The sequence below is a fragment of the Heterocephalus glaber genome, unplaced genomic scaffold (genome assembly GCF_053883595.1).
Source record: "Heterocephalus glaber isolate CG9 unplaced genomic scaffold, H.glaber_assembly_v1.0 deba00001442, whole genome shotgun sequence".
In the NCBI taxonomy this organism is placed as follows: Eukaryota; Metazoa; Chordata; class Mammalia; order Rodentia; family Bathyergidae; genus Heterocephalus; species Heterocephalus glaber.
The window spans coordinates 54,222,812-54,239,598 of record NW_028258296.1 but is presented as its reverse complement, the minus strand read 5'-3'; the positions used below and the strand labels follow the sequence as shown (position 1 = coordinate 54,239,598).

General features: G+C 39.4%; 1 protein-coding gene across 5 annotated transcripts in view; it reads left to right on the top strand.

Moving 5' to 3' along the window:
* Notch2 (notch receptor 2) overlaps positions 1 to 16,787 on the top strand; it is a 154,060-nt gene that overhangs the window by 119,529 nt on the left and 17,744 nt on the right. For all 5 annotated transcript variants that reach the window (XM_004853853.4, XM_087213334.1, XM_087213333.1 and 2 more), the window contains 7 exons: positions 1,568 to 1,687; positions 2,104 to 2,256; positions 7,320 to 7,548; positions 8,449 to 8,650; positions 10,106 to 10,259; positions 10,635 to 10,819; positions 12,843 to 12,975. In XM_004853853.4, coding sequence (XP_004853910.2) covers positions 1,568 to 1,687; positions 2,104 to 2,256; positions 7,320 to 7,548; positions 8,449 to 8,650; positions 10,106 to 10,259; positions 10,635 to 10,819; positions 12,843 to 12,975 — 1,176 coding nt within the window. The remainder of the gene's footprint in view (positions 1 to 1,567; positions 1,688 to 2,103; positions 2,257 to 7,319; positions 7,549 to 8,448; positions 8,651 to 10,105; positions 10,260 to 10,634; positions 10,820 to 12,842; positions 12,976 to 16,787) is intronic.

Here is a 16,787-nt window from a genome sequence, read left to right as displayed (position 1 = left end):
ATGTCTTTCTTACCTCCTCCTTGTCCATGGGAATAAAACAAAAATGTGGACCACGGCTTTGCTTGTTTCGTGCCCATTTTATTAGTCTCCCAGAGTCTTAGACTTTTAGTAATAGCAGAGCTTTGTAGAGCAACAGGACCACAAGTATAACTGAAGGACTCTCTTCTATACTGTTGTCTGTATCAAGCTAAAAGAAATATTACTATAGGAAAACTGCATTTAACCTACCTGGGTTATAAAATCAAAGTTACAGAAGATTCAAACGAACCTTAGACCAAGCATAGTGTGAATAATGTCATTCCACAGAGGCAGTGCTGATCCCAGTTTTTGGTAATGAGATCATCTTGTGACTATTAAGACTCTGAGTTGACAGCTGTGGGGATGCATATGCAGTTGTGACCATACTCAGCCACCTCAGAGGATTGCTTGCTATGTGTCTTAGATGTCCACTCATTTGAGAAAACCTGTATTGTCCTTAAGCTACTCAGATACACTGAGAATATTTGGCTGTATATGGGCTGTTGATCTTTCATTAGAGAATAATCCAATTAAATAATTTATAATGTGTGCCTTGGAGAAACAAATCTAACCTCTGGGCTATATGCAGATTGGCGTTTTAATTCTATGTGGCTAAAATGTCTATGTGTAGAGACATGTGTAGAGTTTGCCCAGCAAAGGGAAGGAAGCTGCATTTCTGTCCTTTGTAGGTCAGTAATCTGACTAGATGCTAAAAACTTGTTTGGTGCCATTTTGGTGAAATGTTATAGTATTTTTTTTCTTTCTGAATACAAAATTTTAGAAAAAAAGTTAACCTTGAGTTTGTTATAACTTGACCTTGAAACAACCTCATCCCTCTTTGAATGGAAGTATTCTTATTTAATATCATTTTACTAGAAGCTTATATCTAACATGCTAAGGCAGAAAGTGTTGGTGGCCAGATATCAGTGACATGTTGATATCATTACAAGGAGACAGCTTGCCCAGAAATTGGAGCCCCTTCCCTGTTTCCCACCTCTGATGTGCCTTCTGGTCAACCCCATTCCCCAGAACAGGGTGGCCAGGTTGGAGGCACGGGAGGCTATGCTGCTGTTGTTTCCCGGCTGACACAGAGGTGTATTTGTGAAGCGGAGCTTCTGTGTAGCTAAGTCTTAGCTATGGAGATGCAGAAACTCTCCTTTGATACAGCTGTGCAGATCCAGGTGATCACTCAGGAAAGAAAAGGTGATTGTGGCCTAGTAGCATTTGATTGCTCACTCTGTGCACCTGATTAGCAAATAAGGCCTTTTCTGCATTTTTTCATTTAATCCTTAAAAATCCTCTGAGTTACATATCCTAATTCTTTTTTTATTCATGAGGAAGGCTTAGAGAAGATAAATAACTTGCCCAGGGTTATGGAGTCGGCAGTGTAAGACCAGGATTGAAAGGACCCACCGGTCCCTCAGATTTCAAAGCCTCCAGACTACTACTTTAGACTTAAATTCTGAAAGCATACAAGGCATACAATCTGGGGAAATTGTTCTTTCTTTGGCTGGTTCTCTATCATGAACTCTTATCATTTATTTTCCAGGCAAGAACTGTCAAATGGTATTGGCTCCCTGTTCCCCAAACCCTTGTGAGAATGCTGCTGTTTGTAAAGAGGCACCAGATTTTGAGAGTTACACTTGCTTGTGTGCTCCTGGCTGGCAAGGTAATAGTGTGGGGGTGGAGAAGCCAAGTGCATACATTGTTTTCTGAGCTTTAGACAGAACGGTCAGGTCTGCAGATGACACGAAGGCCCTACCCAGTCTTTGCCTGCCAGTCATTATCAAGCATTCAGTCTTTGCACAGGAGTTGCTGAGTGGAATGAATTGTCCATGTCTTTGGGGCCCTCTAGTGGCTGAAGATTCCAAAGCAAAAGTTGCAAACCATGGTGTTTCTTGAGGAAGCTTTTGTACTTTGGTAGAAACTTCCCAGGAGTACAAATCTCTTCCTGGGACTTCCTGAAGTAGGAGACCAACTAAGGTGTCGAGTAGCCCTGTCCCCCCCAGCTAAGCTCAGGCCCCACATAGATTTCAGTGGGAATCAGCTTCCAAAGGCTGGCAGTTCATCGCTCCTTGTTTCTAGGTCGGCGATGTACGGTTGACATTGATGAGTGTGTCTCCAAGCCCTGCCTGAACCACGGTCTCTGCCATAACACCCAGGGAAGTTACATGTGTGAGTGTCCCCCCGGCTTCAGTGGTATGGACTGTGAGGAGGACATCGACGACTGCCTTGCCAGTGAGTATGCCGGCCAGCTGCTGAGCCGTCAAGGGGGAAGCAGCTCAAAGGGAGCAGAGAAGAACTCTGGAGGTGCTTGTTGCCTCTCATGCTGACCTTGGCCACACCTGTCCCCCCCCCCCCCCCCCCCCCCCCCCCGTCCTGGGGATTTAACCCAAGGCCTTTGAAAATTAGCAGCATTATCATTTTGAGTTTTGAGATAGGGTGTCCTAAAGTGCTCAGTCTTGACTCAATGCAAGATCCTCCTGGTTTAGCCTGCCCAGTAGCTGGAATTTTAGGTGTGCACCGACACCACGCCTGGTGTTTGTTGGGTGTTTTTAAATCTTCCTTTTGAAGTTAAGAACCAAGGCAATAGAATCTCTGATAAGCACTTCTCTATGACATTTTGAACATTGACCAAATAGGGAGAGTGCTGTGGTAGTTTTCTCATACATATTTTTGAGAGACAGTCCAATAAACTGTAAGTATTTTAAATGGATAATTTTGGGATGTGATATCCAAAACCACCGCCTATGCTAATGAGCACGTTTGTCCCCCGGCATGTATTCTCATCCCATTGCAGTTTAATCTTCCCTTCCACTTTTCTTATTTCATAACACCAGAGGTCTAGTTTCTGTCACTATACATTATCTGGCTTTTTTTTACTACTTTATATAAATGCAATCATACAAGCACACTCTTTTTGGGAGAAGAGGTTTTGACTTGTTGCAGTCAGCATAATATTTGTGATTGGTCCATTTTGCTGTTTTATCAATAGTTTATTCTGTTTTATTGATGAGTAGTATTTCATTATATGGATATACAGATGGAATATCCCGTAGTATTTCACTATAGGGATATACAGATGGAATATCCTTTATCTGAGGTGCTTGAAATCAGAAGTGTTTCAGATTTTTTTGGATTCTGGAGTATTTTTATTTTATAATCCCTGTTTCATATATCTTATTTAACAAATCTAATCCAAAGTCACTGAGATTTAGCTCCTATTTTTTTTTTCTAAAAGTTTTATACTTTTTCTCTCCCTTTTTATTTTCTGGAAGAGCTTTTATATAATTAGTATATTTTTATTCCAGAAAATGAGGCATGGAGTTATCTTTTTGGTAAAGTTTTTAACTACAAACTTAATTTTTCTAGTAATATATGCTATACTGATTAATTTATAAATGTCATTAATTCAAATCAGTTAATAGAGTTATTCAGATCTTTTGTATCCTCCCCAATTTTCTGTCTACTTATCCTATCAATTTTTATTTACAGAAAGAGGTTGAAATCTTCCGAAATCCTTCTATATTTATCTATTTCTTTTAGTTTTTGCTTGATTATTCTGAAGCTATGACATGAAGCACATACACATACAGAATTGTTCTGGCCTCTTGCAGAATTGACCTTTTTGTCATTATTAAATGACCTTTAATTCTTGTCATATCTGTTGCTCAGAATTTTACTTTGCCTTATACTGATATAGCTACTCTAGCTTTCTTTTAGTTATTATTAAGATTTGCATATTTTTCATCTTTTTATTTTTGACCTGTGTCTCTAAAATGGGTTTCTTATAAAAAGTGTATATTGGGTCTCACTTTCTTGCTCCACTGTTGACAGTGCCATCTTTTTGAGTGCTTTTCATGATTACTTTTTATTTCTTCACTGACATATTAGGTGTGTCCCTTTTGTGGTTGGAGTAGAGGGTTTCATAGACAACTCTAGCTCATTGTGTTCTGCTTCAGTTACACTACTTCACATAGAAAAAAGAGCCTTATCACAGTAAACTTGTATCAAATTCCTCCTGCATTGTTGATGTATAATTTATGTATCATTAAACCTTCAAATATATCATTTTTGCTTTAAATGGTAAGTTATTTAAATGATAAATTTAAATGATAAATGATAAATTTAAAAATAAAATTTAAATGGTAAAGACATTTAAAATAATTTAAAAATCCTTATTTTGCCTACATATTTACAGTTCTTCATTCTTTTGTGTAGATTTGTGTTTCCATCAACTCTCATTTTCCTTGTGTCTGAAGAAATTTCTTAAACATTTTCCGTAGTGTTTGTCTCCTGGCAATGAATTTTGCCTGCTCTTGTATGTTTGAATATGGTTTGATTTTGCTGTAGTTTTCAAAGATATTTCCACAGAAAATAGAATTCCTAGCTGACTTTGCCCTTCAGCACTGTAAAGTTGTCTTGCTTGCATTATTTCTGAGGGGAAATGTTCTATAATTCCTTCATTTACTCATTTCTGTATAATTTTCTCATCCATGGTTGCCTTTGAGATATTATCTTTCTACTTCTTTTTAGCAATGTGATTATGATGCCTGTTGGTAGTGTTCTCATGTTCCTTTGATCTGGGGTTCCCTGATGTTTTAGGATGTATGGATCCAGATTTGGAAAACATTCAAACATTAGTTTTTTGTTTTTTGTTTTTTTCTTTTTTTGTATTAAATTCTTTTATTGGTACATTGTAGGTATACAACACAATTACATTTCTCATTGGGAATTGTACCTTTACATAATGCATCTTGGTTCTTATTTTTTCCCCATTCCTAGCCCTCCACGCCCTCCACCCTTCCCTATTTACAAAGTCTTTATTTCCATTTTTTCCATTTCTCATCATTTTTCCTTTCTCTTCTTTCCTTTCCCCTGCCCCTCCCACTACCCCTACCCCTTTGGACCTTTTCTTCCTATTTTACATTATCGATTATTCATTCTAATCATTGGTACATTTTAGGTATACAATATAATGACATTCATCATTGGAAATTTGCACCTTTACATAATCTCTCTTGGTTCTTATTTCTCACCCTTGCCCAGCCCTCCCTTCAACCCCTCCATTCCTCCCTATTTACAAAGATTTTGTTCCTATTTTTCCATTTTCTCATATTAATCCCATTCCCTTCTACCCTTTCCCCTATCCCTCCCACTTCCTTCCCCTTTGCTTTTAAAGAAAATTTTCCCCTCTCCTTTACAGCTTTCATTAGACATGTGTTATACTTTTTGAAGTTGTCCCTCTATTCACCAATGTTCTTTTTAAGGGTTTCTTCCCTCACCCCTAGTGTCTTATTTTATTTGAAGTTGTCATGCTGTATTTTCAACTTCATGTATTGTTTCATCTTACTACCTTGTTGGCTGTTAATCCCAGCCTGGATTTTTCCCTCAGACATTTTATCTCTTTCCTCCAGAATTTCAGTGAGTCTTTCCCATAACTTGATCTCTCGGTGTGTCATATTCATGCTGTTCTTCTTGAACATGTGGAAATTAGCAGTTTTATAGTTGTCAGTAATTATTTTATTGTCCTTACTTACTATTTCACCACATGAGATATTCCTGGCTCTTTTTGCAGTCATGATTTGTCTCCTCTTAGAAGCATTTTTTCCTGCTTCTTTGTCTACCTGGCAGTTTTTTATTGAATCCTAGTCATTGTCAGTTTTACATTGTCCTGTCCTGAATTTTTAAAAATATCTTAAACACAGCATTTTTAAGCTTTATTTAGGGACTCAGTTATTTGGAAACAGTTTGATTCTTGTGAGTCTACTTTGGAGTTTGTTACATAGGTCCAGAACAGCCTTTTGGTAGGTTTGATGTAGCCCAGTACTACAAAAGTACAGTACTCTCTCAAGACTCTACTTAGTACCTCATGTTTCATTTTCACTAAATGCACATGAGCTATTCTCAGTCTAGTGAAAACTCTAGAGATTATCCTGCCTCCTCCTTTCTGGTGGTTTTTTTTCTCCAGCCTCAATAGTTTCACCACATGCAAGTGCTCAGTTGCTTGTATGGCCATTAAATGAGTGTCATAATGCATTAAGAACTAACTATAGCATCTTCTATCATAGGATATATAAATCCAGATTATATATGCAGCGCAACAAACTTGGAGCTGGCAATGCCAAGATAAATAATCCCTAATCCCTACCTTCATGAAGCCCCATAGTCTATTAGGGAAGAAAGACATGCCAACAAATAGTTTTAAAACTTTTAATGGTGAAAAAAATATATGTTTATAGCACAATTGATGGAGAAATTAGGGATCAGGTTCAAACTATGTGGATTCCTTTCCACATTCACTGCCAAATATTCAGTAAAGTTTCTTCTTAAATGAAGTGGGAGCAGCAATATTTATAATAGGTTTAAAATAATTCAGTAAATGCTAGTGAAAAATTCAATGAAAATTATAAAAACTATACTATGTTAATAAAGGATAAAGTAATTCTTTGGTTGCTCTAATGACTGTGGATGAACCTTAGAATGGAATTAGTTTAACAGATGAATGAGATATATTAAATGTCCCTTTACTAAAATAGAGGTACTTTATTCTTTAGTTCAGTGTTTAGTTTTCTTTTTAAACTTATGACTTATCTTTGCAATTGTAGTGTCTTTAAATGTTGTATTTACTTGTATGGATTTCTATGCCATCTGTATTGTGATGGACCATTGAATGATTGTAGCTCAACATTTGTTGATTTTGCTGTTAGTGTTAAGTGTTCTAAAATCAGGCTATGTGATATTTTAAAATGCTTTAAAATATCTTTGTTTCCTAAAATTACTTACATCTGAAAGAAAGAAACAGAGATGGAGAGAGGCAGGGAGAGTCGGGGGTATGGGGAATGATTAATTAAGTTCCTGGAATAAAAAGTATATTATATATATATATATATTTTTTATATATATTAAATATATATATATATTTTTTCCCTGTTCTCCACTATCCACCTCAGCACCACATACACTTTTTGAAAATACTGATTGATACTCCTGATGACCTATGTGTTGGGTCACATATCTGATTATAAGTATAGGGGGGCAGTGCAAGTTTTATGATCCAGTTTTATAAAATTGTGAGGATATAGATTAGTTTTATCCCATTACTTATGCAAGTTAAAATGTCAGACGTGTTCCTCAGTATATTTTTATAAACGAAGGATTCAGGACAAAATAATGTGGAGAGGCCACATACAAAAGTCAGAACTGTGCTCGCCTTGGCATGACTTAGGTCCTTCCCCTTTACGAGTCTACGTTACATGGATGCTGCTGTTCTGAGCTCTAATTCTGTCGTAACGGCTTAGATCCTTGCCAGAACGGAGGTTCCTGTGTGGATGGCATGAACACTTTCTCCTGCATGTGCCTTCCTGGCTTCATTGGGGACAAGTGCCAGACAGACATGAATGAGTGTCTCAGTGAGCCCTGTAAGAATGGAGGGACCTGCTCTGACTATGTCAACAGCTACACCTGCAAGTGCCAGCCGGGATTTGATGGGGTCCACTGTGAGAACAACATCGATGAGTGTACCGAGAGGTAAGCAGTTCCTGCATTTGGGAACTGGTGTCTGCTCTGGGAAAGGGAGAGAGGGGAGGAAGCTTCAGAGTACAGCGCTGGGGTTGTGGGGCAGGGATGAGGCCTCTGCCTGGGTCCCACTCCAGAGGTACCTCTCATCCCCTGTCACCCTGATTCCCAATAGACAGAAAGCATTTCTTTTTTTTTTTCAACCCTGGGGATTGAGCCCAGGGCCACATCCCCAGCCTCTTTTTATTTTTTGAGACAAGGTCTCCCTAAGTCTCCAAGTTTCCCAGGCTAGTCTTGAACTTGGAATCCTCTTGCCTCACCCTCCCAGAATGCTGGGATTATACGCATGCACCACTACACCTGACAAGATAAATGTGTCGTTTGACAGTCAAAGGCCAGAGGTTAAAAGCTTACTGAAAAGCTTGAAAAGCCTACTTAGGGAATAGAAAAAGCTGTAATTCTGCAGATTTGTTACCATTCTTTAAGCAATCTCTGGGAGGTTTGTTTCGTTTCTTTATCAACATATTTGTTCTGTTTATCTTTCATAAAGAAATTCAGAGTTAAGAGCATTTATTTTGCATTTTTTTATATAAAGTAAATTGACTTAGTAATAAACTAAGATGTGGAAAACTACAGAAGATAACAAAACCCAGAACATTTCACTTCCCCTAGGAATCTGCAATAAGCCTTTTAAATATTCCTAATCAGCCTTTTAAATATTCCTAAACCTTTGGTTGTAGAAAGAATATTGGTACTAGTCTAGTGTGGAAGAAAGTAAAATTTACTGGATATGGAGTTTGGGATGCTCAGGGATATTCCTGCTGTAACATCTTAGATCCCAGAAACTGCATTTCAAATATAAAGTCTGAGGAAGCCCTTTCCTAGCTGATGGTGCTTCCGCTTGTTCCTCAGCTCCTGTTTCAATGGTGGCACCTGTGTGGATGGGATTAACTCCTTCTCTTGCTTGTGCCCTGTGGGCTTCACTGGTCCCTTCTGCCTTCACGAGATCAATGAATGCAACTCTCATCCGTGCCTAAATGAGGGGACATGTGTGGATGGCCTGGGCACCTACCGCTGCACCTGCCCCTTGGGCTACACTGGGAAGAGCTGCCAGGTAATTGACTTCCTTCCCATTCACTCAGCTCCTGCAGAGTCGCTAAGTATTACTCGTGTTCCTGCCTATGCAGAATAAGTCCCTTCTAAAAGAGAAAAGTGTGGATCGTAGGAGTACCCCTGAGAAAAATATAGGTACTTTCTTAATAGCTATATTCCAAACTGGTGATGCTATCAATATGAAATGGATTAACAAACATAAAATTTTTTAAGAGGCTGCTAATGGACTGCAAAAAATATGTGTGGGAAATAGGCACAAAACAGGAAAAAGCAATCAAAACAAAGTCTTTAAAGGTCAAGTACAGCATCTTTCTTGACTTGCCATGTTGTAACAGTCTTAAAACCAAACTAAACTTGAGACAGCTGGAAAATGAATGTGTATTGAAACTATAATGCTAAGTGAAGTAAATCGGACTCACAAGCTTCAATATCACAGGGTTTCTCTTACAGATTAACCCAAAATATAAAGAGCAAGATAAATTATAGAAAATAGGGAGAAGGGAGATAGATCTTTTGTAAAAGGGAAAAGGACCGAGAGATGGAAGGAGAGGGCAGGAGGGGAGGGAAAGGGGATGCACCGAGAATTAAGATGTGTTATGTATATGAAACAGCTCCCCACGAGGAATGCAATTCTTACACTATAAACATGTACTAATAATAAATTAATTAATTAATTATGCACACATTCTCATAGAATCTTAGGGTAGAAGGCATCCTCATAAGAAACAAATCTATACTTTTAGTTCAGGGAAGAGAAGCTGAGCTCTTGAGGAGCAGAAGCAGTACATGACTTTAGATCCATCCCAGAGTTGGACTTTTCCAGGTATCCAGTACCTGGATTCCAAACAGCACTGTGTTTAATTTTATGCAGACTTTACCTTTGCAGGAATGAGGGAATGCTCTCCCAGGGGTGATTTTGGTTACATCCTGGTGTCACTGTTGTGACTGTGACCTACTTCTCTGCCTTGTGTTTTTCGTAAACCTGATTTTGTCCCCTTCAAAATCAGCTCTTTGACCCTGCTAGATTTATAAACAGGCTTTAGATCTTTTTACCCATCTTCACCACAGACTGGGTTGGCCAAGACCCATATGGATTTCATGAAGGATCCACGCACGGAGTCTCTGACAGCTTCACCTCTTTCTTTCCAGCTCTACTGGATGGCTGTATACACAGACACAGTCGTGCCTAGAGTGCTGAGAATAACTTTACCTCTTGGGTTTCCTCGAATTCTTAAACTTCAGTGCTAACAACTTTTCCAATAGCAGAACGAAGAGATGTTTAAGACTATAAAAATAATGAGCTGCACCTGGAATACTGGATCTAATTTAAGGCTTAGATGAGGGCTGTTTTTAAAATTCATGCACTGTCCTTGATTTCTTGCGATATTGTAGAACTTCCTTTCTTCCTTTCTGGTATTCGGATTTTGATGTATCTGCACCTCTGCCTTTGCTTCAGACCCTGGTGAATCTCTGCAGTCGGTCTCCATGTAAAAACCAAGGCACTTGTGTTCAGGAAAAGGCAGAGTCCCGGTGCCTGTGTCCATCTGGGTGGACTGGTGCATACTGCGACGTGCCTGATGTCTCCTGTGAAACTGCAGCCCGCAATAAAGGTGAGCCCTGCTCCTAGGGCTCGAGGGCCACCCATGCCAGTGTGGACTGATCAGTAGCATTTTCAGGCAGATGTTATGATTGTAGAAGAAAGAGGAAAAGACAGCAGTGAGTGGGCACAGCTCTGGAGAAAGGGGAGAGGAGTAGGCTGAAGAGCATGCAAAAGGAAAGTTATTTGAAAGGAAACTAAGTCATATTCCACTTTCAGAACTGGTTTATTTTTAATACAGATCTAGTAGTGAGATTTGTGAAAAACTGGACAAGGGTAAAATTGGAAATGTCAGGCAGCTTAGATTTGCTTGCCCATTCATTGGTCTGAATCTGATGGTGTATTTTTTGCCCTCCTGTGATGCCACTCTCCCCTCTGGACCTCCCAGGCGTGCTTGCCAAGCACCTGTGCCGGAACTCAGGCGTCTGCATCAACGCTGGCAACACGCACCATTGCCAATGCCCACTGGGGTACACGGGAAGCTACTGCGAGCAGCAGCTGGACGAGTGCACGTCCAATCCCTGCCAGCACGGCGCCACCTGCAGCGACTTCATTGGCGGATATAGATGTGAGGTGAGGAAGATGAGTGTGCCCGAGAGGTTGCACAGCTCTGAAGAGCACTAGAGTATCAAGCTTAGCTGCTTAGTTCTTATGTTTACAGCTTAGGAGTTTTTACCAGTCACCTGCTCATGCTCACTGCCACTGTTTTCTTCAGCCTCCCTATGCGGTGTGTAAGTATGGGCCTAGACAGATACTTTTTTACTGAGGTTTGGAACCCTTTTCCTTAACAGGCTTGCTGCCAGGATTCGGAACCAGCAGCTACAGGGTGCATTTCACAGGCCTGCTCACCACAGTGACAACTGAGCTAGGATAAGCCACTTTGAACAGTGTCTTTTTGACCCATGTCACCTTTGTATATAGTCATCGACAATCAGCTAGTAATTTCCTCTCAAAAAAAAAAAAGTGGCTCAACCTGTTTTATCATAGCGCCATGCTGAGTGTTAGCATGTGTGCATTTAGGAAGGATGTGTCTTTAAGGGGCACTTCACTGCCTTCTTAATGTCTCGGCTGACTACAGTTAGAACAAAGTGTTAGCAAAACAGAACAGAGATGAATTTTATGCCAGTTCAGGCCACCAAGCAATAGAAAAGGCTTTGATTTCCTGCTCTTGCCTCAGTTTTTTATTTCTTCATAGTGGCCTGGGGCCCGTTGGTTGAAATGCCTACCAGTGCTAACCTGAAATTTTTTTTTTTTTTTGATACCGGGGATTGAACTTGGGTCCTTGCGCTTGCGAGGCAGGCAACAGAACCACTGAGCTAAATCCCCAGCCCCTAACCTGAAATATTTATACACCCAGTTGTTTTAAATATAGCTCAAATAAGCAGATTTAGTCATTTAGGTCCTGCCTACCTGGCATAGCATGCAGGTACACCCAGTATCTCCAAGCCATTGATAAGATGACGTCTGGGGCTAAAATGACCCAGCTGATGCTGCCGTTCAGTGCACTCCAACCCAGAGACCTGCGGCTGGGCTACTGAGCGACATCCCCTGGACTCTCACGCTTCCTCTCTGAGCCCTCTCTCTCTCTCTCGGAGTCCACTCGCTCTTCTCCCTTCACTCTCTTCCCCCCGCTGGATGGTCACATGCTATGAGGGACTTGCCCTACATGCAGACATGTAAAGTGTGGCCTAGATAAAGTTAACTCATAGTCATCATTTTCCTTCGTCAGTCTTGAATTTCTCCCAACTCTTATATCAACCATAGCCAGCCAGGTCCACCTTCAGCCCTTATCCCTGCTTCAGTTTCCCCAAAATACTTGTAGTTAGATGAATCTGGAGGTCCACATTGCCATGTCTATTCCTGTGTACTCATGGAATGTAATTTTAAAGATGGGGGAACAAACGTTTTGCATGGGAGTTGTCTTAGTTACTTCTCTCCTAGCTGAGACAAAATACCTGACACCCAAAGTTAAAGAATTAAAAGTTTATTTTGGCTCACAGCTTGTAGAGGTTTCAGTCCATAATTGGCTGGCTCCAAGGCAGGGTGGGATGGCAGAGGGGCATTGCAGAGGAGAAACAGTTCCTGGCGGGCAGGAGGTAGCAAAGCAACAGAGTGGCGAAGAAACAAGTCCAAGCCACCTTAGCAGCTTCTTTCTGCCCCTTTTATACTCTGCTTAGGCTACCAGGCTTAAGGCAGGTACTAAACCAATCAGTGGACTGATTTAGTAATCACACACCCTTAATCCCAGCATCACGTGTTCTAGATCCAGCCACCTCTGAAAATCCTCATCTTGGGGGAACATCTAAACACAGCCATAACAAGTCATATTGAAAATAACCCTCAGCATATTTGTCCCTTTTCTTCCTTGTAAAGTGGCTTTTTCAGCTAGGAGAGAAACGGATAAGTGCCAGTAAGCTGGAGATTGACCTTGTACTGGATGATGAGCAGAGAATGGGTGATTCCAGAGGAGCCTGCAAGAGCTGAGGGGGAGGGGGCAGGGTCATAGCAACATCCCAGATCTCACTTGACCATATGTGGTTTTCAGTCGACTCAATCAGTATTCCTTGTCCTTTTTTGCTTCCTCTTGCTTTGGCAGTGTGTTCCGGGATATCAGGGTGTCAACTGTGAATATGAGGTAGATGAGTGTCAGAATCAGCCATGCCAGAATGGAGGCACCTGCATTGACCTTGTGAACCATTTCAAGTGCTCATGCCCACCAGGCACTCGAGGTATGAAATCAGTCTTGCTCATCTTCTGTCTAAGCCATTCTCTAAGCTATAGATCCATTCCTAGTGTTGAAGGGATTTTTAAAAAAAATTTGATAGTTACTAGCTTCATTGCAAGCATTTAGTTCTGGATTCTGGTAATGTAAGCCATTTTACTCTCTCATCTCTTGCTAGCACTGACTCATACTCTCAGTTCTTTTGGGTGGTTGTTTGACATCTTATATTCCAGAAAACAGAATGTGTAACTCATAGAACATTGCGACAAAATTATCCTAGTCAGCAAGATTTCTTGGTGCTTCAAGTGAAAGCAGTTAATAGTCTCTTGAATGAATAGTTCACATTTAGCTACTTTTGTATTTTTTAGCTAGCCAAATCTTGCCTCTGTAAAGTAAAAGAATGAATGAAATGAAAACCTTTGCCTACTTTCATAATTCCAGGGGAGGAGGCTGATATCCTAAGGCAGTGATGGCAAACCTTTTAGAGTTTTCAGTGATACACATAGCCCACTGCGGCTCGCATGCCATCCCACCACTGCCCTGAGAAATGCTGCTGTATTGTAGTAAGGTGTAATGGGCCCTAGACTGAGTGGCGGAGCCATTTCTCTGCCGTAGGGATTGCCAGTACCTGTACTCTACTCTGGCTACTGTTTGTTAGAACAGATGTAGTTGTGAAAGTGCCTGTTTTGAGTGGCCTGTGGAAAGAATGTGAAAAGCCATCCACAATAGTAAGATATTCATTCTCAGTATCAGAGAGAAAAGAAAAGAATTTCAGAAAACTATTTATATTGTTGTAGTAAACTTCTGTATTAGTGAATTTTGACAATTTGTCTTCCTAGAGATCCAAGTTTGGCTGAATTAAGATAGAAGAGTACACTGCTAGTAGAGTAGTTACATACTTGAGGAATGAAGTTAAAAGGGAAGAGAAAACTAAGAGAAAACAGCCTTTAAATAGTTGAAAATTTGTCAAGTGAATAGAAGATCAGTTCTTTATTCCAGAAATCCATTGTTGAAAGAGAAATACGTGTCAATTCCAATTCATTATTAATTAATCCATTTGCACTATTGTACTTCTGAGGACAAGCCGCATTTCTGATGGTAGCTAGTTAAACCCCAAAACTCAGAGCTTAACACATTATGTATTGTTTGGTTTTGATTTTTGTCACTCAAATGTACCCCAGTATATGTTGCGTTGGGCTCCCTTACTCTGTACTTTGTATATGTGGTTTAAAGTACTTGGCTTCTAAGGCTTCCAAGGAAAGGAAGAAAGACAGAACTGCAGGGTCACGTGGCAGCTTTCACTGCTCTCACAGTATATGGTCAAAATTTGTTTAATAATTTCCACCTGTTTTGGCAGAGGCTAGGAAATCCTCGAGAGTACATAGATACGCACTTAACCTAAATTCTCTACTGTACCATACACTTTTTATGGGTCATTTCATAAGGCAATAAACTGTGTATCTTTTCTAACCATTTCTTAAAGATGGCCTATAATAGTAGTTTTACAATTATTGTTGACTGTATTTCTCTTCTAGCACTTTGAATGTGTCTTCCCACTGTGTTTTGCCTTCCATGGTTTTCAGTGAGGTATCAGCCGTTAATGTCGTTGAGGCTCCCATTTATATAATATGTAACTTCTCTTGTTGTTTTCAAGATTCTTTGTCTTTGGTAATCTAATCATTATATGTACAAGAGTGATCTCTTTGAGTTTATTCTACTTACAGTCATTGAACACGTGGTACTATGTGTGTTTGTTTAGGTATATAGAACATACTGTATTTATTTATCCTGACTTAACTGCTCTGTCCACTGATAAATATTCCAGGAGACTGAAGTTCCATAATGTCATTGTGAGAGTTACCACAGTACTTGATTTTGTCAGGATACTCCTGAGCTTTGGATCTTGGCCTCAATGTTCCTCCAGTTTCCTAGTTCAAGGGTTACTTGTAACAGTTCTACCCATCCCTGCTGTTTTGCTTCAGGCTGAGTTTGAATTCATTCTCATTTGATAGAACTATTCATTATTGGTAGTACCATTCTAATGGAAGCTAGACACAGCCCTAAATATAAAATATTTTAGGAGGTCGGGAGCACATACAGATTTTGTTTTTACTTTCTTGTTTTCAGTTTAATTTTTAATTAGATAATAAGGTAATATATGCACATAGACCAAAAATATATATACATTGATATAAAAGGCATGCAGTAAAAAGACACTTCCTTTTACCCAAGTTCTCCTTCTCCCACAAGCCAGTAATCACCACGTTCAGTTTCTTGTGTTTTTTCCTAGTTTTTTTAAGTATCCTTAAGAATTTCTTCATGTGCATGGAAGCCAAAAATAAGATATTTTTTATTTCCCCTAGTTGTTACTCTGAAGACAGATTATTAGACCCATTATTTTACTCTTGATTTAAAAAATTTAATCAGAGATATTTCCATATCAAAATATAGAACTTATTCAATCTTCTTTCTAGCTGCAGAATTCGCCTTATGAGCATACCATATATATACCTGTCTTAGTTACTTTCTCATTGCTGAGACAGAATACCTGGCACCCACAAGTTAAAGGAGGAAAGGTTTATGCCCCTCAAAACTTGTAGAGGTTTCAGTCCATAGTCAGCTGGCTCCATGTCAGGGTGACATGGCAGGGTGAAACAGTCCATGGCAAAGCAGGCAGAAGGCAGCAAAGCAGCAAACCTACCTTCCCTCTCTCCCTTTATATTTTATTCAGCTATCAGCCTATTGATTGGTGCCACTCACATCTAGGGTGGGCCTTCCCATTATCCACACGCAGAACTATACTAAGCCAATCAGTGGACTAATTTAGTACCACATACCCTTAATCCCAGTATCTCAGACCCTAGATCCAGTCTGCTCTGAAAAACCCTACCTACGCATGCATGAGGCTTTAAGGGGACATCTATATATAAGCCATAACAATACCTAACTAATGTCCTAGTAACAGACATGTGGGTTGTCTTGCATGCATATAAGCATATTTGTAGAATTTTCAGAAATAAATTGATGGATTGAATAAGATGTGTGTTTATAATTTTAAGTTTTATGATTTCTTTTATTCATGAAGATTTTATTTTTAATCAGGTTGAATACTTGTTTTTTATTGCTTTTGAATTTCGAGTTGTAGTTAGCAAGACCTTGCACACACTAAGGTTATAAAGGAATTTACCCATATTTTCTTCAAGTACTAGAATACTGAAGCACTTTTTCCGTATTGGCTGCTAACTTGCCCTTACACAGATTGGTGAATATTTGATCTTTTGTGCAATGATTTGAGATGGGACTTGTATCAAATTCTAAGTTCTCATGTGTATTTGGATGTATTTATGGACTTTTAAAAATTCTCTTGTTCTATTAATCCACCAGTAGCTTGTTTTGCTTGTTAAGGATCTTCTTCATGTTTTCCATGGTTCATTTTTCTATATAATTTTGTAATCAGCTTGTGTATTTAAGAATCCCTCTAATATATTTTTATTGGGGTCACATTAAATCTCTAGAATATAGAGAAACTTTATACTTTTCACAAGGAGTCCTCCTTACCAAATCATGGTATGTCTTTCTATTTGAGTCTGCTTTTGTGTCTCTCAAGATAATTTTAAAGTTGTCTTCAGGTAGGGTAGCACGTTTTCATTAAAATTCTTCCTAGGTATTTTACGTTTCCAGTTGTTATTGAAAATGAAACTTACTTTGCATTTCTCTTTCTTTTTCTTTTTAAGTCTTGTTTCTTTTACTGTATACTACAAATGCAAATGGCAGGAATATAGAACTGGTTGTTTCTGTAACTTAAAATTAATCATAATG